Source organism: Mesocricetus auratus, unplaced genomic scaffold (genome assembly GCF_017639785.1).
Source record: "Mesocricetus auratus isolate SY011 unplaced genomic scaffold, BCM_Maur_2.0 Super-Scaffold_2245, whole genome shotgun sequence".
In the NCBI taxonomy this organism is placed as follows: Eukaryota; Metazoa; Chordata; class Mammalia; order Rodentia; family Cricetidae; genus Mesocricetus; species Mesocricetus auratus.
The window spans coordinates 46149258-46161729 of NW_024429180.1; the positions used below are offsets into that span (position 1 = coordinate 46149258).

General features: G+C 42.3%; 2 protein-coding genes across 4 annotated transcripts in view; both read right to left on the reverse strand.

Annotated features, from left to right (window-relative positions):
* The window catches only part of Zc3h13 (zinc finger CCCH-type containing 13), a 70119-nt gene extending 68773 nt beyond the window's left edge, over positions 1–1346 (reverse strand). For 2 of the 3 annotated variants that reach the window (XM_040730171.1, XM_040730128.1), the window contains exon 1: positions 1020–1345. The gene's annotated coding sequence lies outside the window, so the exon portion shown is untranslated. Of the gene's footprint in view, positions 1–1019 lie in introns of all 3 variants that reach the window. The other variant, XM_040730194.1, reaches the window with a different exon arrangement.
* Positions 1347–2329: 983 nt separating this feature from the next.
* Positions 2330–12472, reverse strand: part of Cpb2 (carboxypeptidase B2) — a 41931-nt gene continuing 31788 nt past the window's right edge. The window contains exons 10-11 of the mRNA XM_005070961.4: positions 11055–11142; positions 2330–2626 (exon numbers count right to left, since the gene is read on the reverse strand). Of these exons, the coding sequence (XP_005071018.1) occupies positions 2442–2626; positions 11055–11142 (273 nt within the window). The 3' untranslated portion in view covers positions 2330–2441. The remainder of the gene's footprint in view (positions 2627–11054; positions 11143–12472) is intronic.

Sequence of the window (12472 nt, forward strand, 5' to 3'; positions counted from 1 at the left end):
CTGGTGTACAAAGTGAGTTCCAGGACAGTCTCCAAAGCTACAGAGAAACCCTGTCTCGAAAAACCAAAAAAAAAAAAAAAAAAAAAAAAAAAAGACAGAGCCAGAGTCATTTAGTCTTAACTGAGCAACTATACCACGGGCTTTTCTAAGGCGTTTATGGTTGTTTCGTTGTTGTCGTTTGGTTTTGCTTAGGTTTTTCTGTGTAGCTCCGGCTGTCCTGGAATTCGCTCTGTAGATCAAGCTGGCCTCGAACTTAGAGAGATTCACCTGCCTCTGCCTCTAGAATGCTGGGACTAAAGATGTGCGCCACCACTGCCCAATATCATAGACCTTTAAAACCTTAAATGCCAGACTTTAAATTCCAAACTTCTCAAATAACTCCCTCAAAAACCCCAAAACCAGAAGAGATTCCACACGTCCATAATAATCTTCAAACTATCTGAAGACTCGTAATAAAACTAACTTAAGATGCTGCCCTTCACGAACAAGATCCTACCAATATCACCCAAAACTTGTCAACTCAATACTTTTCGAGCCACACAAATGTGAACCTACTTAGAAAATGATACTGTCAGATACACTCTTTTCATTCTACCCTCCCCTGCTTCTGATAAATAGCAAAAGTGACTAAGGACTGTAAAGTTAAAGTAACGCTCCTACACTCCCAGTTGTATTTACCATAGCCGGGAAATAAGCAAGACCAGGAACAACCAAAAGTTGGACTCTCCTTTCTCCAACAGGTCTACAAGACCCGAAGAACGTAAATCCAAAAACAAACGGCTGCACCCTTTCACCACACACAAACGAGCCCACCGCGCCAGGGTACCCAAGCCCGCCAGCCGCCTGACCCAGAACCACAACAGACACATCTAAGCACTGGGAGCCCCTGCAGGCCGGGACGCTGGAGCAGAGTTCCGAACAGCGAGGAGCAGGAGCTGCGAGAGGATGCTGGGCACGGCGTCAGCATCCCGCCTGGGCCCGACCCGACGCCTCTCCCCGTCAGCTCCCAGCACGCCTACCTCGTCTCCGAGCACCCTCAGGAAGGGCAGTCCGCGGGCGTCCCTGCTGCCTCCGCTCTAAGGAGCTGGGGAGCCCACTGTCCCCGCGCCCGGCCCCGGGAGGACGACGAGGAGGACGTGCACGCGCGGCTCCCAGGAACCGGCCCTCCGCAGGCGGGCGGACGCCGGGAACCGGGAGCAGCGGAGCCGCCCGGATCCTCGTCAGGCTCCAGAGAGCTCGGGACGCCAGACGAGGAGCACAGAGGCCGCAGCAGGCCTGCGCACTAACGCCACAACCGTGCCAGGCCGCTGGGCAGGCAGCAGCGAAACACTGCCGGAAGTCGCTAGTTTGCCCCGCTCCGCCACAGGCCAAGCGGCTTCCGGCCGCCAGATTAGACGTCAGCGAGTAAGTCCCGCCCCTCCCGGACTATTGCCCCCTCTCCCCAACACCCATACACCCCAGTAGCCTGGAGGACAGTGCCGGGTGTGTGCACCTCCTACCCACTGAGATTTGGGGAAGGGAGCTGGGAGCCAGCTACGGAGAGCTGCGAGTCTCAATCAAACGAGAGGTTCTCGATTTAACAGTTTTCCAGTGTGTAAAGTGCCACTTTGTAACTGGCCGTAACCACAGCCTGGGGTGGTTTGTCATCCGCCTTTCCCCTGCCTGGGCCTATAGCTGGAGGAAAAACTGGACACGCATTGTGCTTTCAAGAACACGTGCAGAGATTGACTGAAATCTTGGAGTAGAAATCCCTAAGATGCTTCCAACTGCCTTTGCTTTGCTGCTTTAGATTCAATGGTCTGCATAAAATTGGGATCAAAGTTGCTTAAGAGGGGCTAGAAAGCCGGGCGGTGGTGGCGCACGCCTTTAATCCCTGCACTCGGGAGGCAGAGGCAGGCGGATCTCTGTGAGTTCGAGGCTGGGCTGGACCGATAGCCTCCAAAACAATACAGAGAAACCCTGTCTCGAAAAACCAAAAAAAAAAAAAAAAAAAAACCAAAAACAACAAAAAAAGAGGGGCTACAAAAAACGGCTCCAGCCGTTAAGAGTCCTTGCTGCTCTTGCAGAGACCAGGTTTGGTTCCCAGCACCCACGTGGCTGCTAATAACCTGTAACTTCAGTTCCCGGGAGCCCAGCGCCTTCTATGGGGTCCAGCACGAACTAGGTGCTTAAACTCGCGCAGGGGCACACATTCACACATACAAATAATAAAACAGCTTGATATAGGTGGCCATCATAAATCAAGGGGTGAGTATGTTGGGGATCAGTACCTAGTTAGCCCTTACAATAAAAAGATTGAAATACACATGAACCATTGGCACCCTTAAGCTCAAAGTGTTATGTATTTTATTCTTTGACAAAAACCAAAGAAACTGATTAAACTTAGAAAGCTAGTTCACAATTGAGTGTTGCTGAGATTAAACGGAGCAGAGGCAAGGGCATTAAACGTTCCTGATGACATGCCAAGCTATTTTGGAGACTGCAGCCAGAGCTTCTGCACAAGTGGGCTTGATGTATCTCTCAGGTAGCAAAAATCCGTATCTGCCTTTATCTCGAAGTTCAATCGTAAATGAGTATTTGATGCCCAAATCATAGATCCAATCGTCAGAACCTCCAGGAGCTAGGTCTAAAAGAAGACGAAAGAGAATATTTTGAAATATATTTCAACTCAACAACAAAACATTTTTTTGTAGAAATGAAAATAACTTTGCTTTCTTCTGATTAAGTTACCTAAATTTCTTATCCGAAAGTTGCAGACACTGAAAAGAAAACACGTTAAGAAAGAAAACAAAGCCGGACGTTGGTGGCGCTCGCCTTTAATCCCAGCACTCGGGAGGCAGAGGCAGGCAGATCTCTGTGAGTTCGAGACCAGCCTGGACTACCAAGCGAGTTCCAGGACAGCCTCCAAAGCCACAGAGAAACCCTGTCTCGAAAAACCAAAAAAAAAAAAAAAAAAAAAAAAAAGAAAGAAAACAAATGTTGCCCAGAACTCAACAATAACCTGAACAAGGAGTGATAAGTACCAATAACATTTCAGTGCGTTTTACAGTGCATGGATTTTCTGGCTTAATTTTTATTGCATAAAGTCAAACAGTGCCTGCCTGCTATTTGGTAACATTTCTAGAGATAATTATTATTGTAACATTTCCAAATGTATCATTAATGAGTTTGAATCTACGTCATTATTTTTTTGTTTGTTTGTTTTTACGATACAGGGTTTCTCTGTATTGTTTTCGAGGCTGTCGGTCCAACCAGCCTCGAACTCACAGAGATCCACCTGCCTCTGCCTCCCGAATGTTGGGATTAAAGGCGTTCGCCACCACCGCCCGGCTTTATAATGATTTCTATAGTATTTCATTGTAAAGCCACATGTGAGAGATTCAAATACTTTTGTTGATAAATAACTTAGTTTCTTTAGAATGAGCACCTTTGCTTATAAATCAACATTTATTATTTCAGAATATTTTCTAGAGGCAGAGTTATGTGTCTAAGGTTGTGTACCTTTAACAGTTACCACACTTGTTACCAAATACTATTCAAAAGATGACCCTGTTTCTCCTAGCAGGGTGTGAATACACGCACTGCCAGCTCCTGCAATCATTGGAAAGAATCATGAATCCTGGCAATTTTCTGGAAAAAAAAATGCAACTGTATTTGATTTAGGTTTCCTTATCAGTGAATTGCATGCTTTTATATGTTTATTGTTCATCTTTACATTTTTCTATCAATTTCCTTTTTTACACAGTTTATTTTATATGTTGTTTATACAAACAACATTGATGTTGTTACATCCATGCAACGTGAAGTTTTTCTCACTCAAGTTTTTAGCTTACGGTGGAGTTTTGTACTTTAATATTTGATCAATTTGGCATTTATTTCAGTGAAATGTGTATTAATAATTCAATTTAGTTTTGTGTTTGGTTGGGTGTGTGTGTGTGTGTGTGTGTGTGTTTGATACAGGGTTTCTCTGTATAACCACTCTGGCTGTCCTGGAACTTACTTTGTAGACGAGCCTGGCCTCAGACTCACAGAGATCCACCTGTCTCTGTTTCTCAGGTGCTGGGATTAAAGGTGAGCACCACCACCTAGATTAATTCAGTTTTTATTCTTAGTGATTTGTCAGTTTTTCTAGGGCTGATAATTAAGTAATTCAACTGGTTTGAGTGTCTCCTTTTTGAAATACCAGGTCTCCCTAAATATTTGAATATCTTTCTGTGACAATTATTTCCTTCTAATATCTGTGGGAACACCAGACCTTGAGCAGAGACCCACTTCCCCTTCTGCCTGGGAGTAGGCAGCTGTAAGACAATGTTTAGTAAAAACATGTTTACTAAAAACGATACAATAAGTTCCTGGCCACTTCCCCTTCTGCCTGGGAGTAGGCAGCTGTAAGACAATGTTTAGTAAAAACATGTTTACTAAAAATGATACAATAAGTTCCTGGGAAAGGCCTTCCCACAGAAACCACCCTGACCTCGACCTTGTCCAAAGACTAACCGCACCTTCAAAAACCCACACACATCCACCTCTGGGTCAGAGCAGAACCAGCCAGGGGAGAGGAGAGAGCAGAAGCTTCTCTGGTGGGAGCTCTTCTTAGGAGGTTTTTCTTGAACCTTTTTGGAGCCTGTTTAAAGTTTTCTTTATATCATTGAACGAGTCTCTGTGTTGTCAATCCCCGACACCCTCCGCACGTTCTCGGACACAGGCCGCGCAGCAGACGTGACAATTGGAGGTCCCACCGAGATCGTGAAAGCGAGGAAGTGAGAAGCCCATTTGGGTCCCCGAACGGTGCATCAGGCATGTTGACCCCAATACTACTCCAGATACTAGGAATGCTCACCATGATAAAGATGATCCAACCATTGCTGAACACTCAGGTAAGGGAAATATGGGCGTTGGTGAGGATTCCCCCCCATGTTAATGCCAGTTAGTCATTCCAGCTCCCTGTTCATCAATTTTTATAACACCAATAATACATTGGAAGCGGCTGCTGCCAATGAGATTAAAAAGTCAGAAACTAGACATTCTGAGTTTCCCCCTCCTAAGCCTGATACCAGGGTCAGGAAGTAGGGGAATCCAAGAGATTCCCAGCGGCATACGCCTTTAATCCCAACACACCTTTATGCAAGTTCCAGGACAGCCTCCAAACAATACAGAGAAACCCTGACTCAAAAAAAAATTGGTACTGGTATTAATTAAAGAAAAAGACAAAGACAAAGGTATATGGAATGGAAAATTTTGTTTACATTTAAGTTCTATTTTGTGAGTCATCTCTAAAAACTTTTGGCCAAAAGCCTGGCCTCTCTACCTTGCATCTACAGAGTTACAAGGAGTAGGTACGGCTGTACCCCATGACTGTAGCTCAAATGGAGGAATGATAAAAACATATAGGACTTTTTAACCTTTTTAGTTCAAGGATTGGCTGGAGTTGTTCTTTTACATAGATTTCAATTAAGGAAGCTTCATTGCAACAGACTAATCATGACCTAGGGAAAAAGGATGACTGAAAGATGCATGTATGTTCTGAATGTATGGTGTGGCCACACCGGTATGTATGAAATGTGATTGCGAATGTGTGAGTGTGAACTGCTTATATGATTAAAAGGATACTTAAATCCCTTCAAAAAATAGTTAAGAAGCTACCTAGATTGCTTTATATATAGCCAAAAGGAACATCCAGCCAGTCTGTTAATGTTTTAACAGAAAAATTTAAGATGCAAATGAGGCCTTGTCAGCTAGTGAGAGCTCTACAGGTTAGATTGGGAAAGACTGCTCACAGACTTCAAATAATTTTAAAAAGTTATTTGGACACAGTATAGTTTACAATCTTTGAGTGATTTTCAGAAGTTTTTGGGAAATATTTAATGGATATGTCCTTTTTAATGGGCATCTACAAATAATCTAAGTAGTAATCCCAATTTACCTAGATAGTCAACCAAGGAGGGTAGACAAATCCTTCTACTGTTATGGTCCAGCTTCAACAGTTCAAAAAAACTTTTTTTTAGAAAATAAAAAAGGGGAAATAATGTCCCCAGTCCCCACATGACTCATCAAATAATACACTCCTCATTTAAAAATTTTATAATGTGAATGCCAGTGAGCTTCAGACAGATTCTGGCATGATGGAACTTGAGCAACCATTGCTCAGGTCAAATGGAGACATCCATGCACTAGACAGTGGAGAAGACCCTAATTTGGGGTTGAGGGCATGTTTGTGTTTTCTTGCAGGAAAAGAATAAAGTTTTGGCAGCTGTCAGACCATTTAGTGAGATGCATGGAGCAGAGAAAAACTGGACCTGAGACCATGGGAGCCTACCTAAGCCAGTTTGAGTGAGATCTCCTAAATCAGTGTTCCTGACCCTTGATGTCATCGAATCTACAGCCCAAGAAAGAAAGAAAACAGTCAGTTCGAGATTTCCAGTTTCTCAACAGACCTGCTGCATCAACCTTCCGGACCCATGAGTTTTCATCATGAAGCCAACAGAGAAAAAAGGACCCATTTAAAGCATTTGGACATTGGTATGGACTATGATGAGTGGCAAAAGCCTCTTTTCAGTATTTGAACAGGACATGGTCACTTGGAATATCAGACTTGATGGTTCCTGTTTCTAGAATCACGACTAGGCCAGTGTATTTTTCTGGAGAAATGCAACTTGTCCTAATGTGACAACTATTGTTCATATTTTTCATAATGCTACATGTGTAACATCAATGATTGTGCCCAATGTATCTGTGCAAGTGCACTTTCTAAATGCTTTCCTGAGCAGATCTTGAAACGATTGGAAACTTTATCAAATTGTAAATGTAAATCACATGCGGGTTACCCTTGTAACAGACGAAGGCTGGTAGAATGTTATGGCCCAGATCTGGTGATGGGTATGGTAATGGAGAGGCGCTATGTCAATGGGGGTCCTGGAAATGGTGGCAGTGGTGGTAGGCATTCTGGCTTTATGCCGAGCTCAAACGTGCCTTGTTCCAGAGGCAAGAGATCCGTAACCAAGTATTGCTTAGCTTAGCCCATGGCAATCCCGATAGCCATGAAGGTTGGTTACAGATGATTTAAGGTTGGGGTATCTCCGATGACGGGCAACCTGTGGGGAAGACCCCTCCCACCTAAAACAGGGGTTCAAGGTCCCCCAAAGACGGGAAAGGGAGGGTGACCCTACTTGACCTAAGCCAGGAGTGCCTCATTTGAAAATAAAAAGGGGTGAATTGTGGGAACACCAGACCTTGAGCAGAGACCCACTTCCCCTTCTGCCTGGGAGTAGGCAGCTGTAAGACAATGTTTAGTAAAAACATGTTTACTAAAAATGATACAATAAGTTCCTGGGAAAGGCCTTCCCACAGAAACCACCCTGACCTCGACCTTGTCCAAAGACTAACCGCACCTTCAAAAACCCACACACATCCACCTCTGGGTCAGAGCAGAACCAGCCAGGGGAGAGGAGAGAGCAGAAGCTTCTCTGGTGGGAGCTCTTCTTAGGAGGTTTTTCTTGAACCTTTTTGGAGCCTGTTTAAAGTTTTCTTTATATCATTGAACGAGTCTCTGTGTTGTCAATCCCCGACACCCTCCGCACGTTCTCGGACACAGGCCGCGCAGCAGACGTGACAAATATCTGTCTCTTTCAGGCTGTTCTACACTATCCTAATTATCCTGTGCTTATAGCATGCTTCAATACCTCAGAGGGGCAAATTGTTCCTTATTATGCTTATTATCAGCATTTTACATATTCTTTTATCAAATGCTTCCAAATTAATGAAGGTTCAGGCAGAAACCTTACAGGTGGGTAGGGCTTGGCTAAAAAGGTCTGAAGGCAACCAAATCAGTTGATACACATATCGTTTTTTTCATGGCTCTTTGTTCTTAAAAAAAAAAGTTCTTCCCTTTCTCTTGAAAAGATTTTCTTCAAAATTTTTCTCTCAAAAAGCTCTCTTTAAGATTTCTCCTCAAAAGTTCTCTCTAAAGTTTTCCCTCTAACGGCTCTATCTTAAAGTTATCTTTAAAAATTCTTCAAAAGTTCTTCTTAAAAATTCTCATAGATTCCCATAAGGTTTCCAGGTTATATACCCACAGACAATTCTCTAACAACAGCAAGGATATCAGGCATGCATGTCTCTCAGAGTCAAAAGGCAGATAAAGTCTTGACAAAAGCAAGGAGACGTGACTTGTAAAATGTCAAGGCAAACTTAAGTCTCAGAGGGGACATGACTTGTAAAACATGCGGACAAATTTACGAGGTGGGGAAGAGTTAAACGGAGTAAGGAGCTACATGACATTGGGAGGCTGCAGCTCTTATTGCTGACACCCAGGTGAGAAGGAATTTCCTTTCTCTGGAACCTTTTTGAAAATATAAAGCACCTAGTATATGTTCTACAAATCAAGAGAATACGGCCAAATTTATAGCAACAGATATTCTGGAATCTGTATTTCTTGCAGACTTTGCGAGGCAAGTTTTCTCCATCAGAAGTCAATTCTGGTTGGTTGATACCTCGAATATTAATTCCTACTTCTGTAATAAATGATAAAAGCTCTCAGCGCCAAATGGACTTCAAAATCATATTCATAAAATTACATCAAATATACAAATCAATTTAGAAAAATGTTATGGTATATTATTTTAAGGTGTGTTACATTTGTTTATGCTATGGAACATTTGTTTCATGGTGCAAAGATGTATTGTATTCTTTTATGTTGCATTTGTTTAACTCTGTGAAGCTGTGTTACTTTGCCTGCCTAAAACACCAGATTGGTCTAATAAAGAGCTAAATGGCCAATAGCAAGGCAAGAGAAAAATAGGCGGGGCTGGAAGACAGAGAGAATAAATAAAAGGAGTAATCCGAGAGGAGAGGTCAAGGAATGAGAAAAGGAGAAGGACATCAGGAGCCAGCTATCCAGCTAGCTACACGGCAAACCATGGAGAAAGAAGTAAAGAAAGGTATGCAGAAATAGAGAAAGATAAAAGCCCAGAGGAAAAAGATAGGTAGGATAGTTTTTAAAAAGTTGGCTAGAAAGAAGCCAAGGTAAGGCCAGGCATTTATATGTAATAATTACATCTCTGTGTGTATTTATTTGGGAGCTGGGTGGTGGGCCTCCCAAAAGAGCAAAAAGCAAAACAATAAAAAAATCAACAGGAAAATTTCAATATTCTTTCCCCTTTCCCCATCACAAAGCATGTAGACTTTCTTCAAAATTATTTAAGTGTTCATGGAATTGCATCAACTATACAAATCAATTTAGGTAAATTTTAATAGTATTTTCCTATTGCCCAAACATAAAGAATTCCCCTGCTATTTGTCTTTCAGTAAAAGTTTTAGATTTTCTTGTAGGTGCCAGAGAGAGAGAGAGAGAGAGAGAGAGAGAGAGAGAGAGAGAGAGAGAGAGAGAGAGAGAGAGAGAGGGGGAGAGAGAGAGGGAGAGGGAGAGGGAGAGAGAGAGGGAGAGGGAGAGGGAGAGGGACAGAGAGAGAGAGAGATCAATCCATGGGCCTCCAAAGGACAGAAGTATGTGATCCAATCTGACAGACAACCCCAGAGATGGTTGAAGACAATGGAAGAGCCTAGCCTTCCTGCTAAGGACACTTAAAGGGGTATTGAATAGAATTTGGATGTAACTTGTTATAGCCTTGCGTATTTAAGTGAGTCCCTGACTTTCATTATATTGTCTCAAAATCTTTTTCATGCTTTATACAACGTATTACACTGTCATCTGGCATCTACTTAATAGTTCTCCAAGGACTGCCTTGCCAGGCCACATTGGCCAAGTAACTCCTCTCTGCTACAATAATTCTCAAATCTAAAAGTCCATTTTATTTTCTTGAAATCACTGAGGGAAATTGTGCTTTATTTTACCATTTGTTTCCATCGGGAGTTGGCAAGACTTTTTTTTCTGAAAAAGATAGGATAGGAAATAGTTTGTTTTGTGAGCCATCTGGTCTCTGTTGCAATTATCTTGGCTGTCATGAAAGCTGCCATAGATAATATGCAAATGAATGAGCATGACTGTGTTCCAACAAAACTATTCATGGAAACAAATATGAATTTCATATAATTTTGATGTGTCAAAATTTAATTATTTTCATGTGTTTTTCAAACATTAAAAAATAGGAAAACCATTCTTTGTTTGAAGGCTATGAAAAATATGTGACCTAGGCTTGGTCATTGGGTTATAGTTTGCTGACATTTGTTTGCATGTTGGTTTTCTATTCTCCTAAATACAACATTCCAGCCAGGGTTTCAGTTTCCCTGAGCCATCACCCATGCTGAAGTGGGCTTTGTGTGACGTTTCCTTTGAGTCACTTATGCCCCTATAAGTGACCCCTAATCCATATTTCTGTAAGCAACCCCCAAACTCTTTGGTTCCCCAACCTGGACAAAGGTGATAGATACCTCTACTGTGGTCTGTTGTCAGTTCCCCTGTCCAGTCTGTTGTCAGTTCCCCTGTCCAGAGTAAGTAGATTTTTGTTCCTATCTCCCTAGGAATTGTGTCACATGACACTGTCTGTCCTTCAGCTTCAGAAGGACAGAATCAATGTTTTCCATTTATGCAGGGCTTTCTCAATAAATATCTCTCAGTAGAAGTGGGTCAGAAACATCGTTGAATTTGCCACAATCAAGCTCTTACTATGAGCCAGGAAACAGACCATCACTTAAAAAGCATACATTGTTAACGGTATCTTTTGATTTACATATCACATGATAGCTGTGGGCATCTTACACATTCTCTTGACCCTGTATGGCCTTTTCTTCTTCTTCATGTAATTAGTATGATTGCTGGTTAGATAACCCCTGCTCTGTAGAGCTACGCTTTCATGTCTTAAATACCACTTTGGCTTCTTGTTGTCTAAACTGAATGGGTGCCTCTGTTGTGCCTCATGGCTTAAGCTCTCAAGAAGGAACACTGCACTGCGGTTGGCCCTCAGTACCCATGTGCTTGTCCAGGACCTCAGGCCGTGGGTGTCATCCCCAACACTGCAAATAGAATGCAGAGATGGAATGGAAGGAAATGGAGGAGAAGGAAGAAAAGAAGGGGTGAGGGGAGGAGGAGGAATACTTACATAAACTTTCTGAGCCACTGCCATATGTATACCTGGTGTTTTTACTAATGATTCCAATCGCATGAGCTGCTTCACTGGCCACCAGAGACTAGAAGCAATAGGATAGAGGTGTTGGTCAATTTGCAGCTTTGAAACAGGAAACATTGAATTTTATAAACAAACATAATCATAATCACATGAATTGAATCCAAATATACACATTTACATATACATACATACATACATCCTGGATTTATCGCAAATTAAAAAGAATACATTAACTTAAAAAAAGTTTTTCCCCCTATGGCAATCACAACTGAGTGGCTTAGGGAAAAAAAAAATCTCTGCCTGCCAATATATCAATGCTTTCTTTAATTTGCATTTTAAATACCTGACATAGCTTTTCAGGAATTAATTTATTATGTAAAATGAACTAGATATTTATAATGCTGGGAGTTATCCCATTCCTAGACAAAATTATCACCAGATATTAACTTCCACTTCTCTAAAGTTCACACATTCCTACTTGTATGCACAATTTGCTTCTCACAAACTCTATGGTGTGTTTGTCTTACAACATCCAAAGACTCGTCAAACAAAGGACCACACCCCTGATATGAAGCAAGTTCTACTACATGTGATTCCCAACTCTTAGAAATAGTTTCTGGGAGTTAAAGAGATGGCTCAGTGATTAAGAGCACTGGCTGCTCTTCCAGAGGTCTGAGTTCAATTCCCAGCAACCACAGGGTAGCCCACAACCATCTGTAATGAGATCTGGTGCCCTCTTCTGGCCTACAGGCAGAATATTGTACATATAGTAAGTAACTCTATTTTTTAAAAAGAAAAGATTTCTGCAGTTCCCACTTAACACTTATTTTTCCTAAAACTGGAGCTAGCATCATGGTACTATCCGTTGCTTGAGGACCCAGAGAAATATCTGGGGCTGTTTTGTTACGCCAGTTTTTTTTTTGTCATCCCCCACCACCCCAAATGGTTTTAGGAGCCAATGGGATGGCTCTATGGGTAAGTAAAGGTGCTTGCTGCCAAGCCTGACAACCTGAGTTCAATCTCTGGGGCCCACATAGTAAAAGAAGAGAATCAATTCCTGAAAGTTGTCCTCTGCATGTATGCTTTCATGCGTGCATGTGCACACACACACACACACACACACACACACACACAATGAATATACATAAGAAGAATTAAAAATAAGTTTGAGGGGCTGGAGAGATGGGTTAGCAGTTTAGAGCAACTGGATTCTCTTACAGAGGACCTAGATTCAACTGCATTCAAACACCATCACAAGCTAATTTCATCTTCTTGTGTCACTCACAGTCCCCTGAGTATGTTCCTCTGGGAACACCATCTCCTCTGCACAGGAGTCCTTCCTTGTCCATAGAAATCCCTCAGTGCCTGGTTGCAATACTGTCTGCCCCTTG